This window comes from Falco punctatus (assembly GCF_963210335.1).
Source record: "Falco punctatus genome assembly, chromosome: 3".
Taxonomy (NCBI): Eukaryota; Metazoa; Chordata; class Aves; order Falconiformes; family Falconidae; genus Falco; species Falco punctatus.
Genome location: NC_137582.1, coordinates 25,930,917 through 25,947,100, shown reverse-complemented (window position 1 = coordinate 25,947,100; position 16,184 = coordinate 25,930,917). Strand labels below are relative to the sequence as shown.

The following is a 16,184-nucleotide window of genomic DNA, read 5'->3' as shown; positions in this document are numbered from 1 at the left end:
GTATTTTGTGGATAGCTTACTCTTTTCTTTGCTAATAGGTCCTTCACTGATGAAGGAAAAAAGGCGACATAGATCTCACAAGTTTCTGCGTCTCAGGGTTGGAAAACCCATGAGAAAAACATTTGTTTCTCAAGCAAGTGCATCAATGCAACAGTATGCACAGAGGGATAAAAAACATGAGTACTGGTTTGCTGTTCCACAAGAAAGGTAAGAAGGAGGTAGACTGTAAAACTCAACACTTTCTGATAGGTCTTTGAGCTTTTTTTTTTTCTGCACCATTAAAAAATTTTCAGTGACTGTGTCTATAAAGCAACACACAAAAAAAGGGTCAACAACCGAGGATATTGATGATTGGCTTGTGCTTAACACTGGAATACCTCGTTGCCATAAAGTTTTACTGATTTACTTGAGTTGCTTTAAGGTTCAGCCAATAGCTTCTCATGGTATTGTTTAGGCTTGTCTTTGTATAATAAAAGAAAGATTTAAGTAAGTGGTGTCTGGTGGTGTGAGTTTTGCAACCAAGTTTTTGTTTTCATTAGCTGTGCTTCCCATTATTTGGAAACTTTCTAAAAATTCTCTCTGCTTAGAGCTGTGAGTTCAGAAGAGCTAGCTGGGTTTCTTTTGTCTTATCTTTATATATGGAACATGAAAATTTTCCAGGAAGTAACTTAAATATATATACTGGAAAAATATCTATATTTGTTGCAGTGATTCAAAGACATGAGATGTCCATGCTCACTCACTGGTAAAGCCTCGCATTCTTACATGATCTTTACTGCTAGGAAACTGTGACTTATTTTCAAGTTGAATATGGTTTTGGGGGCTATTGGAGATTATTACATCCTAGTCAGAAGAGGGAGGGGGGAAGAAGGAAACAACAAAAAACTTACCAGCTGTCATCTTGTATAAACACCTATACGCAATGATCAAGTTGCTTTTCCATCTTTTCTTTTGAGCTGAATGGCATAGAATGTCCAGTTGGGTCACTGCAGTTGAGGACAGATATGGATCATTTGGAGAGAGTCCAGAGGAAAGCAGCAAGACTAATTAATGCCTAGAAAGTGTAACATATAAAGAAAATTAGAAGTAAGTGGGGTTCTTTAATCTAAAGGAGAAAAGGTTGATACAAACATAAAACTCGTTTCATACTTTAAAGCTGGCTGCAGCAAGAAAGGCAGTAGTCTTTATGTCCACTGTGAATGGACATGTGTAATAGACTGAAATTGCATCAAAACATTTGAGTTTTCAAACAGTGAGAATTGAGTCTATGCTAGTGAATCACTAACTTGCTTTTAAACATCATCCCTGCCACCCTTAAGTGGTGGAGATTATGGTATTTCTTGAGACAAATGTCTGTCATACTGATTCTGATATAGTTAATCCTGCCTGGGCCAGGTGACTTCTTGTGGTGGTGATATCAGCTCAAATTTGATTGTTCAATTCCTATCATATTTAATTTGAAAACGTCAAAGTTTCACGTATGGCAATGATGTCTAGGTCAACTGATTAAAATTACTACTGTCTCTTTGGTTCATTTTCTAAGGTAGCAGAGCAGCACTTATCTTCAGCATAAAGCAGAATTTACAATGTATTTTGGAAGAAATACTTCTTAGTTTACCATCTGTATCTGATCTTCTTGGAAATTACTCCACTGATGAAGGGTTTCTCTTTCTAGCTGCGTGGGGAATTAGTAATCTGTTCTCTTTCCATCCAGTGTGTGTCCTATGTTTTTGTACACGGTCACATGTGGTGGTACTGGGGTGTTTGTTTACTTAGTTCAGTGTTAACCTGGCTGAGTGCTACTCTGCTTAGGTCAAAATCTTCCACGTCAATTCAGTTGTCTTTGTCGCCTAGAAGTAAGAAAGAGAAAAAAGTAGATGTCTGACAAACCTGTATCATTTCAGTGTTCTTATTCTCAAAAAGAAGAAGCCTTACAGTTCCTTAAACATCAAGTATTATTTACTTTTTTAACTGCTATTACCATACACAATTTCAGGTTCTTAAAAAGTGAAAATTGGTATTTTTTTTCTACTTGTAAGACTTTAAAATTGGTACCTCATTCAGAGCATGAGAAGTCTGCAGCTTCTTGTTCTTTGTCGTAGAATTTATCTAGCCATATGCATCTGAAATGTTCTGTTTTCTCTTACTGTCAGAAAAAAATGTCTTTTCTTTTTTTAATCAGTGTTATGTAGGATCCTTAGTTTTAACAAGAGGGACTTGGAATAACTGACCCTGTTGTGAGACTGCTATTACATGCCTGTGTGCTGCATCCTTTTAGACATAGAAGCACATGAATGTTATAGCTGCAGTTCCGAAAGACTTTGCTGTTCTGTATTTTCTTGCTGTTCTTCCAGTATTCGGTTTTGTAAGTAGTAAGAAGGGGGTAGGGGGGCAAAAGGCTAAATATTGTTCTTCATGCTGATCCAGCATGCAGAGTCACTGTAGCGAGTATCTTTGAAGAGAGACATAAAGAATATTCAGACCCTTGGGAACCAGAGCCATAAAGCTCTGAAGCTGTCTTTTCCGTGATGAAGAGATCCTAGTAGATTCATTGCATGTCCTTTTTTTAAATGCTCCATCTGTGCACCTACAGGAAATACTTAAACAGTATAGACGGACATCTATTAGGATTGTAAATAACTTTCTTCTGCGAATTTGGGCATTATGGTTCTCTAGTTTGGAAGAACATTTGTGGCAGATAATTTAAAAGGAGGCAAATTTGAATCTTGGTATGTACTGCAGTTAGAATAGTCTGTAGTTTATGATCTAGCTATATATATGCACGCTTCCAGCCGTACCTCTTCATATCGGCAGTAATTCTCCATGTCTGTGTATCTTGGTTACATGTCTTGGGAGTGTTCAGTTCTTCTTCAGGGGTGGACAAAACAGATGGGCAGACCTTTTTAAATGACAATTTCATTTATGTTTTTAAGTTACTTTAAGATATTTAAAAAATATTAGTGTGTTTTTTTTATTTTGGAAGTTATTTCAATTGTAAACAGAAGTTTCCAATAGAAGTGCTTGAAGGACTGTACTTGTGTATGAAAACATAGCTAGTTAATTGCCAACTTGTTTCCTATTTTCCCTCCAGTATCAGCTTCACGTAATTAAAAAGAAAAAAACCCAGCTAACTAGCTTTTTTCAAATGTCTCTAATATCTAGTAAAACATGAAATAGTAAGTATTTTCACTTTAACCTTAAATACTTCATAATTATTAGGCATGACCCAAAAGATCACAAACTTATCTTGTTTTTCTTTCCTGTATCATTACTTGACTTCTCTAGGACAGATCACTTGTATGTCTTCTTTATCCAGTGGAGTCCAGAGATATATGCAGAAGATACTGGGGAATCTCTTCAGGAACCTGGATTTATAGTGGTGAAAAAAAAGGAAGAGCCTGAAACTAGTGAAGAATCTACTACTGAAGATGCTGCTAAAGAGTGGGAGGTAAGGAAGAACAGTGTCAATGACTCCTTTTTTTTTTTTTTTTTTTTTTTTAATTAATTCATAGGAATATAGTTAAAATAATGTTAAATACTTTCCAATAAGAAAAGCAATGTACTTAGTCTGCTTACTATGATCATGACTGCTTAATTTATGCCATCCTAATGCTTTGCTCTAGTTCAGGGCAGCATTTCACAATTACAAGTCACTCTTGTATGAAGTAAATTGTAACTTAAAACTCAAAGTTGAAAGGAATGCAAGTACAGCAAAGGAAGTTGGAACTTTGAAGCAGACTTAGTTTTCAGTCCAGTAAACTGACAGTGTTCTGATGTTTATTATTCCTGTTATCTAGAATGTTGAATACTTATTGTAAGTTTCAAAACAGGGATGAGACAATAAAAAAAGAAAATTAATCATTAATGACATGTTTTTCCAATAATCCAGTAACTTCTCATTTATAACTTCTTCATACATTAAGATGCTGTTGCATGGATTTTAGTAATATAATGTAATTGGAACTTTTATTTTCCGTAGTAAACACATTTCTGCCATGTGAATCTGTGTCCACTGTGTTTCTATGGACACATCTTTACATGTCTGCATGGTTTTGTTTTGTAATGTACACACAGTTAAAGCACTTGTAGTCTTGTGCATTCAAGTGTCAGTCAGTCAAAAGTTTGATTCTTGTTATATATATATATTGAAGTATCCCATCAGTGCTGTTTAACTTGAGTGTAAGGGCACAATTGCTATCTCTGAGTATAAGACTGACTTTTTTGTTTTTTTCTTTTTTCTTCCCCCTCCCTCCTGCCCCACAATAGACAGTGTTGAAGTTAACGACATCCATACTTGTGTTTATATGTAGACTATAAAAGAAATTTTTAAAAACTGGAGTAATCTAACTATGGGTAATAGTTTTCTTCTTAACTCCAAAATTTATAATTGTAGAACTCTGCCTTCAAACTCCTCACTTAGCTGAAGTGTTAGGCTGTGGTTACAAAACAGTATCTATGCAGGTCAGTGATTTTTGCGTGGAAAATTTTTGTTTTGAGGCATTGAAATTAGTGTCATAAAAGTATGTCTTTTGAATCTTCATATTTTTAGAGTATATATTGTTTTAGTATTTTTACCAGCAGTGTATTTTTGTGTTGAGTCTTGCTCAAAGCATTTATAAGTATTTGATGGTTTTTTTGCAACATAGGGATCAGTGGCAAGCAATCAGTATTATGGTTTAACGCACAGTATGTCTGTCTTAGTGAGTGCTTCAGTAACTTTGCATCTTTAATATATTTACAGAATAATGTCCACAGAAAATAATGCAAACTTTTCTTCTGATTAAATGTTAATTTTTAATGAGTAATTTGTGAAAATAGTAGAGGCAGTCCTTTTCCTACATGTATTCAAATCTCTTCAAGTTACTACAGAATGAGGTCATGCCTTCAGCCTTTATTTAGGTCTCCCTTGGAAAAAATTGTAGAAGACATATTTCAAAAACATTATTATTCCATATATGGTATGTGAAAATTATGTTGTTTGGTTTGCTTAATATTATCAAATAATAGTTTTCTGGATTTAGAATTTGGTGTGATTAGTGAGATGGATAATTCCTTTTAAAAAAGATGTTATGCAAGTACAAGAAATATGCTAATATGGTCTTCTGTGCATTTTAACTTGATTAATGTGGCTTTTTATGACTGACTTCTAGCACAAATCTGAAAGCTGTAAAAAAGTTTTTAATCAGAAATGTTTGACAGTGCCAGATGGTTCAACCTGTGATTACATACAACTGAGTCTTAGTGGCTCTTAGCATATGTGCTGGGAAGTATCAGTACATACAGGGAGTTGTAGCTGTTGCCATACCAATTATTCCCACTGATTTTTGGTCAGTATTTTTGATCAATATACTTCTTTCATTTAACCCAGCAAGTTTTTTTTTCTTTGTCAGCCCTTGACCCAGGTGTAATTGAAGGTAGCAGGTGAACACATCATTGAAACCTCTTTGTGGGTATTGGGATGAAAAATAGGCTGCCTTCTTCAGAACATCATGATGGGAAAACTCAGGGTGGAAAGAAAATGGAAAGCAAAAAAATGCATCACTAAGAATTGTTGATTGATGAAAGAGGCAGCTAGTGGAGTGGCTTTCTTCTCAAAAAATGTTCTCTGTGCTGTGCTTGTACAGTATCTTAAAAATGGAGAAACAGGGAAGAGGATTAATGGGTAACCCAGTTATGGTGGTCTGAGACAGCTTTTGCTTCTTTGGTAGTCCTATGTTAACACATTCAGCTGCAGATTTTTATCAGGAGACTTTAAGGAAAGTCCTTTCCTTTAGTGGAAAAGGAATTACAGGAAGAATGAACAAGCAGAAACAAAGAGCAGTAACATGTGAAACAAGTAGTAGGGGTTGGTTTGTAAGTTTATTAAATGGATCAGCGAATAGGACTGGACTCTTAATGTGAACTTAATCTAATTTTTCAGCTGCTTATGCTTTCTTCTTCTACCTGTATACAGAGTAGTCAATTTCCTATCAGCCTTTTCCCTTGAAGCAATCCAGTAGATAAAACCTCAACTGGCCTAGTGGCAAAGAGATCAAGACTCCTGCCGTCATACCAAACACTAATTTTTACAAATACTGCACTAGATGAAGTGTTCAAAAAAGGAAAATAAAAACCCTACCCACACATCTGGGGAATCCTTTAGCTGATTCTTTTTGTATTATATGCTGCAGTTAATAGATAACTGACTTCAGAAATAACCATGAATCTAACATTACCATCGATAAAAGTGACTAGTTTCATAGTCATTGGTTACTTAGTTCAACACAAACTCTCTGTGGGGTACCTTGTAACTCCTGTTGCTGATGTTATTCCTCTCTATCTGCCTTCCTGAGATGCTTCTGCCTGTGCCCTTGGCAAAGCTTTCTAAAGGATAATTTTTCTGCTTAAGATCAGTCCATGCTAAAGACTTGTCTCTGGAGTCTACTAGAAATTTATAGACAATAATTTTATTTTATTTATTATGTAAGAAATTAAATAGTGTTGCCAGGTTCTTGGCGGTGCTATCCCCATCTATTTTCGTCCAGTATCTCTTCTACCTTCTTGTACTTGTATACCTGGCATACATCAAGAAAGAATGTGTTTTGGGTTGGGTGTGGGGAAGGGGGGTTGGTTTGGTTTTTTTATTGTCCATACTGAGCCTTGGAGCTATAGAGGTCTATTTATCATGGTATTCATTTTTTTACTTGATGTAAGTTCAATGGCTTTCTTTATCTGTTAGGTTTCTAAACACTGTTACTTATTAGCGCTATGTGCTGATAAACAAATGCTTTCTCCAAAGCATATTCTGTACTTACATCTAAACATGGCAGGATTTGACAGCAAGCTGGCAGGTTCTGTTCTGTGGTGCCTTGGAAACAACTTCCATTGGTACTAACCAAACTAATTTTCTTTCTTTTTCAAGTTAGAGTTCTGTGTATAGAAACTAATGACACAGTGTTAAGATAGCTGCTAGAGAGCTGCTGATGCATTAACATCATTTTGGTGCCAATTAGTACTACAGATTGAAAGCATTAAGAAGTTGTCACCTGGTGTGGGTAGAGGCATGGTACGACAGTGTTTGAAAGCAAGGGTGGGTCCTGAAGCACTGCTAATCGGGTTGGTCTTATGATCAAAGAAGTTTTAAGATGAGTGAAAAAGAAAAACTGCTTGAACTCTCCTACGGTTTCCAAATCCTGGTTGAGAAATGAGATTTGAAGTAACACAACTATTACCTGTTTCTGTAAAATAACAGCTATTAGTTTCTTATGTCTGCATAAAAGATTGGTTTTCTAAAAGAGGTGTTGTTGATGTTCCCTGTAAAGTATAAATGTTATTCTATTGCATATACATTTTAAAAAATGACAAACACAAAAAAAAACCCAGTAATCAGAGCAGAAACTATGAACCACACCTGGTTATAGAACAACTTGAAGTGAGATTTTAAGTGCTGCCCCCAGTATGCATTATTTTCTGTAACCTTTCTTGCAAATTCTAACAGTTTTAATGCAGGGAGAAAAATCTGCATTCTTTACAAAAAAAAAAAAAAAAAAGTAGGAGTAGGAAGTGAAAGCTTTGTGATTCATCAATCCCAGAAATTCCAATTATCTGGTTATTCTACTACTGTTTTCCTAAAATGGATTGTAAGACTTTGACAGGCTTGTTTCCACTGCTGTTGCTGTATGAAGTGGCAGGTGGCATTTTGAAGTTGACCATTGGAGGTAAAAGACATGGAAAACAAGTACTCATGTAAAATATCATTAACGATATTGGGGTGTTAAATGAGGCAAATCAACTTTCCACTGAACTTGTGTACTCATAGAAAGTGCTTATAAGATCAAATATTCTTCTACAGAAATTGACATGCACATGTAAAAATTCAGTTCAAATCTTTAAAGAATCAATTTATCATATCGGGGAAGAAAGACAACTGAAACTAATTTTCCAAGCAAGGTTTTTAGTTTTAATACTACACACAAAGGAAATAGCTATGCTCTAACAGTTTAACACAGGGAGGAGCGTATTAGAGGGGAAACAATGGAAATAACGACTCACATAAGAAACTTCAGTGTGTAAAAGAGAAATGATGGAATTTGTGCTTTCCCATGTGAGTTTTATCGTAGTTTTTTGCATCTTCTATTTGTATCTAACTAAAGAACTAGTTGGTCTCTTGTGGGGGGAAGGGGAGAATAAAAAGAAATTACAGAGAACCAGAATACCTTAATTTGCTTATTTAACGTTTCACTTGGTCTGCGAGACTATTTCTCAAAGTTAATGACATTCCTTGAATAATAAAGGGACTTGGTTTGTTGTATTCTATAAGTAGTTAACTTATTTTGATAGGGAGCTGGAAAACAGATCTACTATTATATTGACTGTATGTGTATAAACACATTTTTTATTTCTGTATGTAATAATGACTTACTGAAATGGACCGCTAATCTAGCTTTTAGATTCCAATTGTGAATCTAGAACAATGTAGTATCTTACATACTGTTTTCAGCTGTTAAGTGTCATTATTATCATGCAGTATTGAAAGTACAGGATTTATGGTGATAGATCAGATCTCTGATCATCAGACAGAGTATTAATGCAGAAGAAAAAAATAATTACTGAATGTGGCCACAGCTAAATGTTTCAGAGGTGTTAAAGAAATTTCATCTTGGGCACTTGTGAAGAAAACAGTTAAGGATATAATTTTTTTATTTAAGCCTAAAATCTGCTAAGGAAACAGAAGAATTGCTCTGTGCTAAATAATTCTTAATTATTTAAAATGTTGATACTTCCTTCCCTCCTCCTGTTTCCCCCTGTCATTTGATCTTATTCATTGCTATTATTCAGGATTGAGTCATACTTCAGGTCCACATAAATCTAAATATTCATCCACAAGACATTTGAAAACAGGAAATTTGTTGTCTTGGGACCTGCAAGCTGGTCTTAAAGTAGTTGGAAGCTCATCTGCTTTATTGTTTCCGTTAGCTTGTCAACTGTTTGGAGAATACAGAAAATAAGTTTGATTTAAAGCTTTCTAAAGTTAACTTCCAAAACAAATCATGAGTTAATAGATATTTGCAAGTTACTTTTTCCAAGATTCACTGGGTCATGTTCTGGACTTGCGTTTCATAATTTTTACCTTTTGGTTTTGCATTTTAAATTTCTGTAGAAAATGCAATGCTTCCAGAAAGCAGAAGTCTCTTGTAACTCACTTTCGAACTGAATTTCAGTTGGAACTTTTAGACTTGTTCTGAAAGTGTTTACTAGATCAAGCCATTAGTTGCAAATGAAGTTACGCCTTCCTGAAATGGTATTTGGGTTAGATGCTCAACATTTCAGTGTTAACAAAACAGTAACTTCTGAGTTTCTTAGAATCCTGTGTCTGCCTATTTGTAGAATCATGAAGGTCAGAAACAGTGATTACGTCTCCTGGTCAGGAAACATCAGAAAGAAGTTTTTCAAGATTGGAGTACTGGATGTAGGTGCTTAAGTTCTTTATTGGATCTGAACTGTAATCTACATTTCTGTATTAAAATAGTCATTTCAGTATGCACTGCTGTCTTAATCGGATTTTTTTCTATAAATTGGTTTCCATTCCCTACTCTATACTTCAGTGCTTGGATACTAGTGAAACTAGTTGTCTCTTTGTTGTGTCTTACATTATAAAATGTGGTTTAATCATAATGCTTTATGACAAGCTGGATAATACTGGATCACTAGAGAGAAGAGAAAGCCTGAAAGTTGTAGACTTCTTAAATGAAACTGCACGCAGCGTAAAAAGATGCACCACAATTAAGAGTCCTCAAAATAAGAATATTTTTCCAATATGTTTTTGAAAGGTCATCACTTTATGATACTACATTGAATATACAAGCTAGATAATTGTTGGCTTTTTACATTGTGCATTGCCTGTTAAGAAATTGGTTGTGTCATTATGCATGTGTTGCTGTGCATTAACAAGTATGTTTGATAGGCTTTGCTGTTGTGCTGGAGGATGAGTGTCTCTTGAATTTCAGCTGTCGTGCAATACTAGAAATGTTTCTGTCAATTTATTGTGGGTGGAGAGAGACTAATGTCCATTAACATAATGCCAGCGCTCTTTGTAGAGACTGGTAATATTCATTTGTGCTTTTGTAATTAACTCGAGCAAATACTGTACTCCCAACTTCATGCATGGGGTATTTCTTGCTTTGCTCTATTAATTTTCTCTACTTAATCTATTTGGAATCTGTTTATAACTTGCAAGTGAAAATTCAGATGTTTTCACTACTTGGAGCTGTCCTGTAGTTGGAATCATGAATGTGGAATTGTAATGGATGGTTATTTCGTGTATCAAATAGAAGTGGGGCAGTCCCTCTGCTAGAAGTTGAAGTGGAATCGCTCAACTAAAAAGCTTGTACTTTTGGGACTCCTAATGGTTTTCAGCATAGCTTTTGGAATTCCTGAGGAGAATTTTGTGGATGGAAAAAGCTTCTTTTTTTGCCTTCCCATAAATTGTTGAAAGGAAACAAAGGTTGACTTCTCAAATTAGACTTCCTTTCTTATGGAAACATTATCAGGCAACTAAGCAGCTGTGCCAGTCTGTGTTGTACTAGATAGACCGCAGGAGGTGGATTTTCATGCTGGTTAGAGTGTTGCTTGTAGCCCTAAAGGGGAAAGGGATCAGACCTCAGTTAGCTGTAATGCCATGTTAGCTTCGCCTGCAACAACTTCTACAAAGATCCAGTTATTCTAGAAGAAAAAGTATTAGGTTTGCACAGGAGCCAGTAACTGATTTTTAGGTTTTTTTCTTTAGTTTTTAATTGCATTCTGAATTCAATACTCCTGAACTTGGTACCTTTTTTTTTAAGTCATCTGAAAGGCTCTTTGTGCCAATAGAACTTGTCTGTATTGTATTAAAAACAAACCAGACCTTAATTCCGCTGACTTTTGTATGCCTTTTATCATTAAATTAGGAAACTGCCTGTCTTTAACCTATTGGGGTTCCTTCCCAAGGTACCAATTTAGCATCTAAATTAGGCGTCTTCCTAATTTTGAAGTTCTTGGCAACTTATACCCTAAAACTATAATACAAGGAGTAAGCATACAGGATGTACATCTTTTATCAGAGCTGTAAAATGCTATTCTAAAGTTAAAAATACTTTAAGACTGTAACAGAGTTTATAATTATAGAGTTGTTTTTGGTCATATTATACTAACATGTATTGAAATTATGATATTTTAAACACTACTTGAGGCAGCTTTTGTTTTTTTCCTTTGGGCTCTTTGATGGGAGTTTATAATAAAAACTGTGAAACATGCCTGTGAGATGTAATTAAATAGCAATCTCATCTCTTTAAAAAATACATTTGAACAAGTAGGCTACTGAAAGTGAAACTAATGTCACTGCTTATTGATTTGCTTTGAAACAAATCAATACAACAGCATAAGAACAAGCTTTCTTTTTGTCAGTCAAAAAAGCAAGTGAGTTAAGAATTGCACTGAGATGCTTGAGTTGCACAAACTGGTTCCTGCAATTTCTGCTTTTCTCAATTTTCAGGGCAGCTTCTGAAAATGGGAGTATTAAATTCTGAGAATAATCTTATTTTATGCATATGCCTCATACATAATCTTCTCAGGAGATGCTTGGGGATGCTTATCTTCAGTGCACCACATTTGTGACTTTTCATCACAAAACCTGGTCACCTACATTACTGTTTCACGTGGAATCAACAGCAAGTTCTAAATAAACTGCGTAATTATGCTCCCCCACCCCCAGTATCTCTCCGGGCTGACCTCCCTCCCTTAAGAGGGAAGGAGCAGGGGAAATAAGTTACTTCTTGCTAAGTAACACGCTCACAAAGTATGCATGTTAAATATAGGGACTGTAGAATTCAACATCACAACTTTTCTGTCATTGTGGTATCAGGACATTGTGTTAGCTACTGGGTGAAACAGAATAATGCAGTCTAATCAAACTGCAAAGATGTTCTTTCACACCCAGCACCCAACCTGCCTACTCAAGTTTAGAGTTATTGTACTTACTATCCTGCTTCAGGGTTATGACATCTTGTGAGCTGATAACTTAAATCTGGTATGGCATAAGGTATAAACTAGATAGTTGCTTTGGAGTGGAAATAAGACCTTTAAGTTGTACCTATATTTGTTGGCACTCTCCTTTTTTCCAAAAATCTTGTGATTTTCTGAAACTCATTACTGAAAGGACTGCGCTTCTGCCCTGACTGTTGATTGTGTGGAGATTTAGCTTGGTTACAAACTAACAATGATAATAACAAGATTATCATTCAATGTAATTAGATACTTTGTTTTGCTCGGTTGTTTCTGTAGCGAGTAGGTGAATGTTCTTAAGTGTTAGCTGCTGCTCTGCACCTGTGTTGAGTCTGAGCTGGTATTCCTCTCTAGAATCTTTTTAATTAATAACTTTCATGGCAAGGCGTATATTAACTAACAAGATATGATGTTCTGATTCAAATAAACAGTTCAGTAGTATAAACCATAAATGCAAAAATAGAAAAGGGCAGCTTATTTGATTTATCCTTAATTAAAGGACAGGATACAGTGTCTTGTGTGAAGTTTTTTCTCTGGCTAATGGAAATAAATCTTCCACCAATTTGGGAAAAAGACTGTTAAAGGGCTGGGGTGGAGGTCAGTCACAAAAGAAAGCTTTTGAAATTAAGTCTGCACCGTTTCATGATGATGCTGAGGCTCTCCTGACCTGCTTTCTACCCACCTTCCTCCAGTAGATGCTCCCAGCTTCAGGGCAGCTACCAGCTGGTGGGAGTAGCTGCTGCTGGAAGACTGAACATCAAAACAGACTGGCAGGAGGTCTGCTCTAGAGAGTTACTAGTGCATTTATTCCCACTAAACTTTGAACGTCTAAGTAAAAAAAGTGAATTGTCAGATCTAACAAGGTAGTTTATTGCTGTCTTTTCTTTTGAGCAAACTTGTTAAACCTTTTTGAGATTTAGGAGGAGCCAGTTTTATTCTCTCTAGAGAAGCCAAAAATTGCCAAGTTTGAATTGTTTAAATGTTGTAGAATAAAAAATTGTGTGATGGCTTAGACCCTTTTCTTCCTCCCCTAGTTTTAGAGAAAGAAGTATATTGGCAAGTGTTAGGGAGGAATTTGGTTTTTTGGGGGGTGGGGTGGTGGGGTGGGAATGATTGATGGGGGAAGACTGCTGAACTAAGCTGTGGGGGAGCTGGTTGTGGGTCTAGATTTTGCTTCGGGGCTTAAAGTTGCATGTCTAGAGACAGGTTTTCTGCATACTTTCCGTTCCTTTCAAATTTGCCAGGTGGGGCAGGAGGAGACTGCAACTTACATAATTTTTAATATTTTTTTATTAATATTGATTGTAATTTTTTCATTTTAAACGATGTTAAGTCTCTTAATTTTTTTGTTCTTCTTTTACCTCAGTATTAGCTTGCTTACTTAAAAACCAAAATCAAATAGACATATAGTGTGTTGTTTGAATCTTACACCCTTTGACTGTGTATCTAGTGTATTATTGTGTGTGTATATATATAGTATATTATTGAATTTCCTAAATCCCAGCTTTAAATGTCCCAGTGATAAAAATGTTCTTACTTACTGTCTTAATAATTCTCCTAAGTTGGAACAAATTAGTTACTGACTCTTGAGAAAGGTTGTAAACTGAGGTGTTCCAGGACAAGTTCTGGTACTAGTTTTCTCTGCTTGAGCATCTTGGCTTTTAGATTGCAGTGCAACAGCAGGAGCTTTAGTGTTGCAGCACTGCCCTGGCCTATTTAATGCTTTTACCCAGGACTCAGAGCACTTGGTGGTTTTGGAGGGGGGGGTGGGGGGTGGAGGTGGAAAAAGCCTCCATGTGCTTCTACAAGGAAATTCTGAAAGGATTGCTGTGCACATTACTGTTGCACGTGCCTGTTCTTTTAAACAATCTTCTTTAAGGAGAAAAAAAAAAAAATCATGATTCCAAAAATACTTTATTGCTGGGACTAGCATTTAACCCATACAGCAAGTTCAGCTTATAGACAAAAAAAAGGATTAATTTTCTTTTTTTAGCTTTAAAAAAAAATATATGATAATGCAGGGAGGCTAACAGTTACTGAATGCTTTAAAACATTTTGTATAAAAAAAAAACAACCAAACCACAAAAAACTTAACTGACCACCTTTTTAATTGGTTGTGGACTCTAAGGCTGACAGGCTTTATGTGCAGCTGTCAACATAACTAAGACAAACTTATTTTAATATTGGGTGCAAATTTGTTGCCATTAGAACTTGTTTATGAATAATTATAGTCTAACAGAATATTGCAAGCAGTCCTTGGGGATTTTTTTGTGTTGTTCAGTATTGTGTAAGAAAAATTGTTCTGTATCTTTAAATACTTTAGCCTTTTTAACAAACTAGTCCTCTGCAACCACACTTGAATACAGGAAACCTTTATTCTTCTGTATCGTCATCATTTGCGATACATCCCCCTACTGTACACTCGTTCATTTGTTCCCTGCCACGTCAGTCAAATGTGTGTGTCTAGCAAACTATCCTGTCACCATCGTGGGCTTCTGCCTGTGCCTGGAACTGACAGCAGGTACAGAGAATGCTTTCAAACAGCTTTGAATGATTGGTTTTTTTCCAATTTCTTTTTTTAGTCTCGTTTTAATTTTAGAAGGGAAATGTCTCGTCTGTGGTATGGGAAGAAGGGAAGAAAGCATCAGCCAGTAAATCATAAATATGCTCTGGTAATTTTCAGTGCAGTATGTTCATATCTGTTATTGCTTTCTTGTGATGTTGTGGTGCAGAGACAGTTTCTGGAAGTTTAAATTTTGGATGTGTAAACAGGATGCCAAGTCACAAATTTTCATTACTTTTAGGTACATAACCTAATTGCTGGTACTCCACTGGCGTTAGATGAAGAGAAGCTACTTTGAGCATTAAGGGGTGTAGCATTTTTAGGGTGATTTGTTTGTTGGTTTGGGTTCCCCCCCCCCCTTAGTATATTGCATTTGTTCAACAAAAAATGTGATTTATAGCTAAATACTGTGAACAACTGTTTAATTGGCATTTAATTACACCAGTGTAAACCTCCTGAGTTACCACTTGATTATACCTTCCTATAAGTCATTCAACCGTATGAAGGTCTGATAATTCTTCCAAATTGATGGAGATGAATATGCTGTAGTCCTACTCTAGCATTTGTAATGAAGCAGGAGACCAGTACCACTATTTTTGCTGTTTGATTTATGAAAGTAACTGTGCTGGTTTTTTCAGTGTTTTTCTCCCCCAAAAGACTTGCATTTGTGGTAGTATGTAAAGGAAGTGGAAGTCTCAGAGAGACTTGCAAAACAATAACATCTTGGGGGTAGGGAGGAAGTGATCTTGAAAATATACTTGTTGTGCTTGTACCAGCTGGTAGATTGGAAGATATTTTTCATTCAGACTCTGCTTGTGACAGGCTTTTTATCATTTAAGAGTTATAGGTCTCCAGGTTTGGGTGCATACTTCTTTCAGAGGTGCTTTTGACTAGTTTTTATTTTGATCTTTATTTGTAGTCAGCTTACTTGCAGAATATGAAGTTATCATATGGCAACAGCTGGTTCTGTAAACACTTGTTACTAACAAACAACATATTTGTGACATAATAGGCTTTTAATTTTCCTCTTTGGCAATGGAATGTAGAATGGAAATGAAATTCCTAAATTAACTCAAATGTAACTTGAGCATATCCTGTAGCACTGTAAAAGGTATCTGAAGTTTACTCAGAATGTGTTCTTCAAAATATATACATATATATATGCAGACATACAGCTATATCTTGCCCAGCTAATAAAAAGGTAGTTGTATCCCTTGTTACAATTATTTCCTTAGGTCCAACACTTCATTTTAACCAGAGTCCAACTACACTAATAAATCGCATTAGTTATTGGCTTTTAAGGAGAGATTGAACTGAAGAAGACTGTATGGGAATCTTCTTTCTGCAAGAGAGGTAGAGAATAGGTATTTTAATATATAAAACAAGTCAAATCAGAAAAAAAGGATATAGAAGTATCTACAGATGGCAATATTTTTTTAAATGTTACTGTGTTAACAAGACATGTATATTCTTCAAGTTGGGTCTTTTCCTTCCATGAATGATCATAAAGCTAATGAGCAAGTGGAACCTTCTTAAAGAAAAGAGGGAAAGGGTATTGGTACCATTACTTCTGTGTTATGCAAGATGAAGTGGGATGCATATT

General features: G+C 35.6%; 1 protein-coding gene across 12 annotated transcripts in view; it reads left to right on the top strand.

The window, feature by feature from the left end:
- Positions 1-16,184, top strand: part of OXR1 (oxidation resistance 1) — a 294,879-nt gene that overhangs the window by 257,913 nt on the left and 20,782 nt on the right. For 10 of the 12 annotated variants that reach the window (XM_080381556.1, XM_080381557.1, XM_080381549.1 and 7 more), the window contains 2 exons: positions 39-207; positions 3,286-3,448. In XM_080381556.1, the coding sequence (XP_080237682.1) occupies positions 39-207; positions 3,286-3,448 (332 nt within the window). Of the gene's footprint in view, positions 1-38; positions 208-3,285; positions 3,449-14,545; positions 14,691-16,184 lie in introns of those variants that run through there. The other 2 variants (XM_080381551.1, XM_080381550.1) reach the window with 1 other exon arrangement.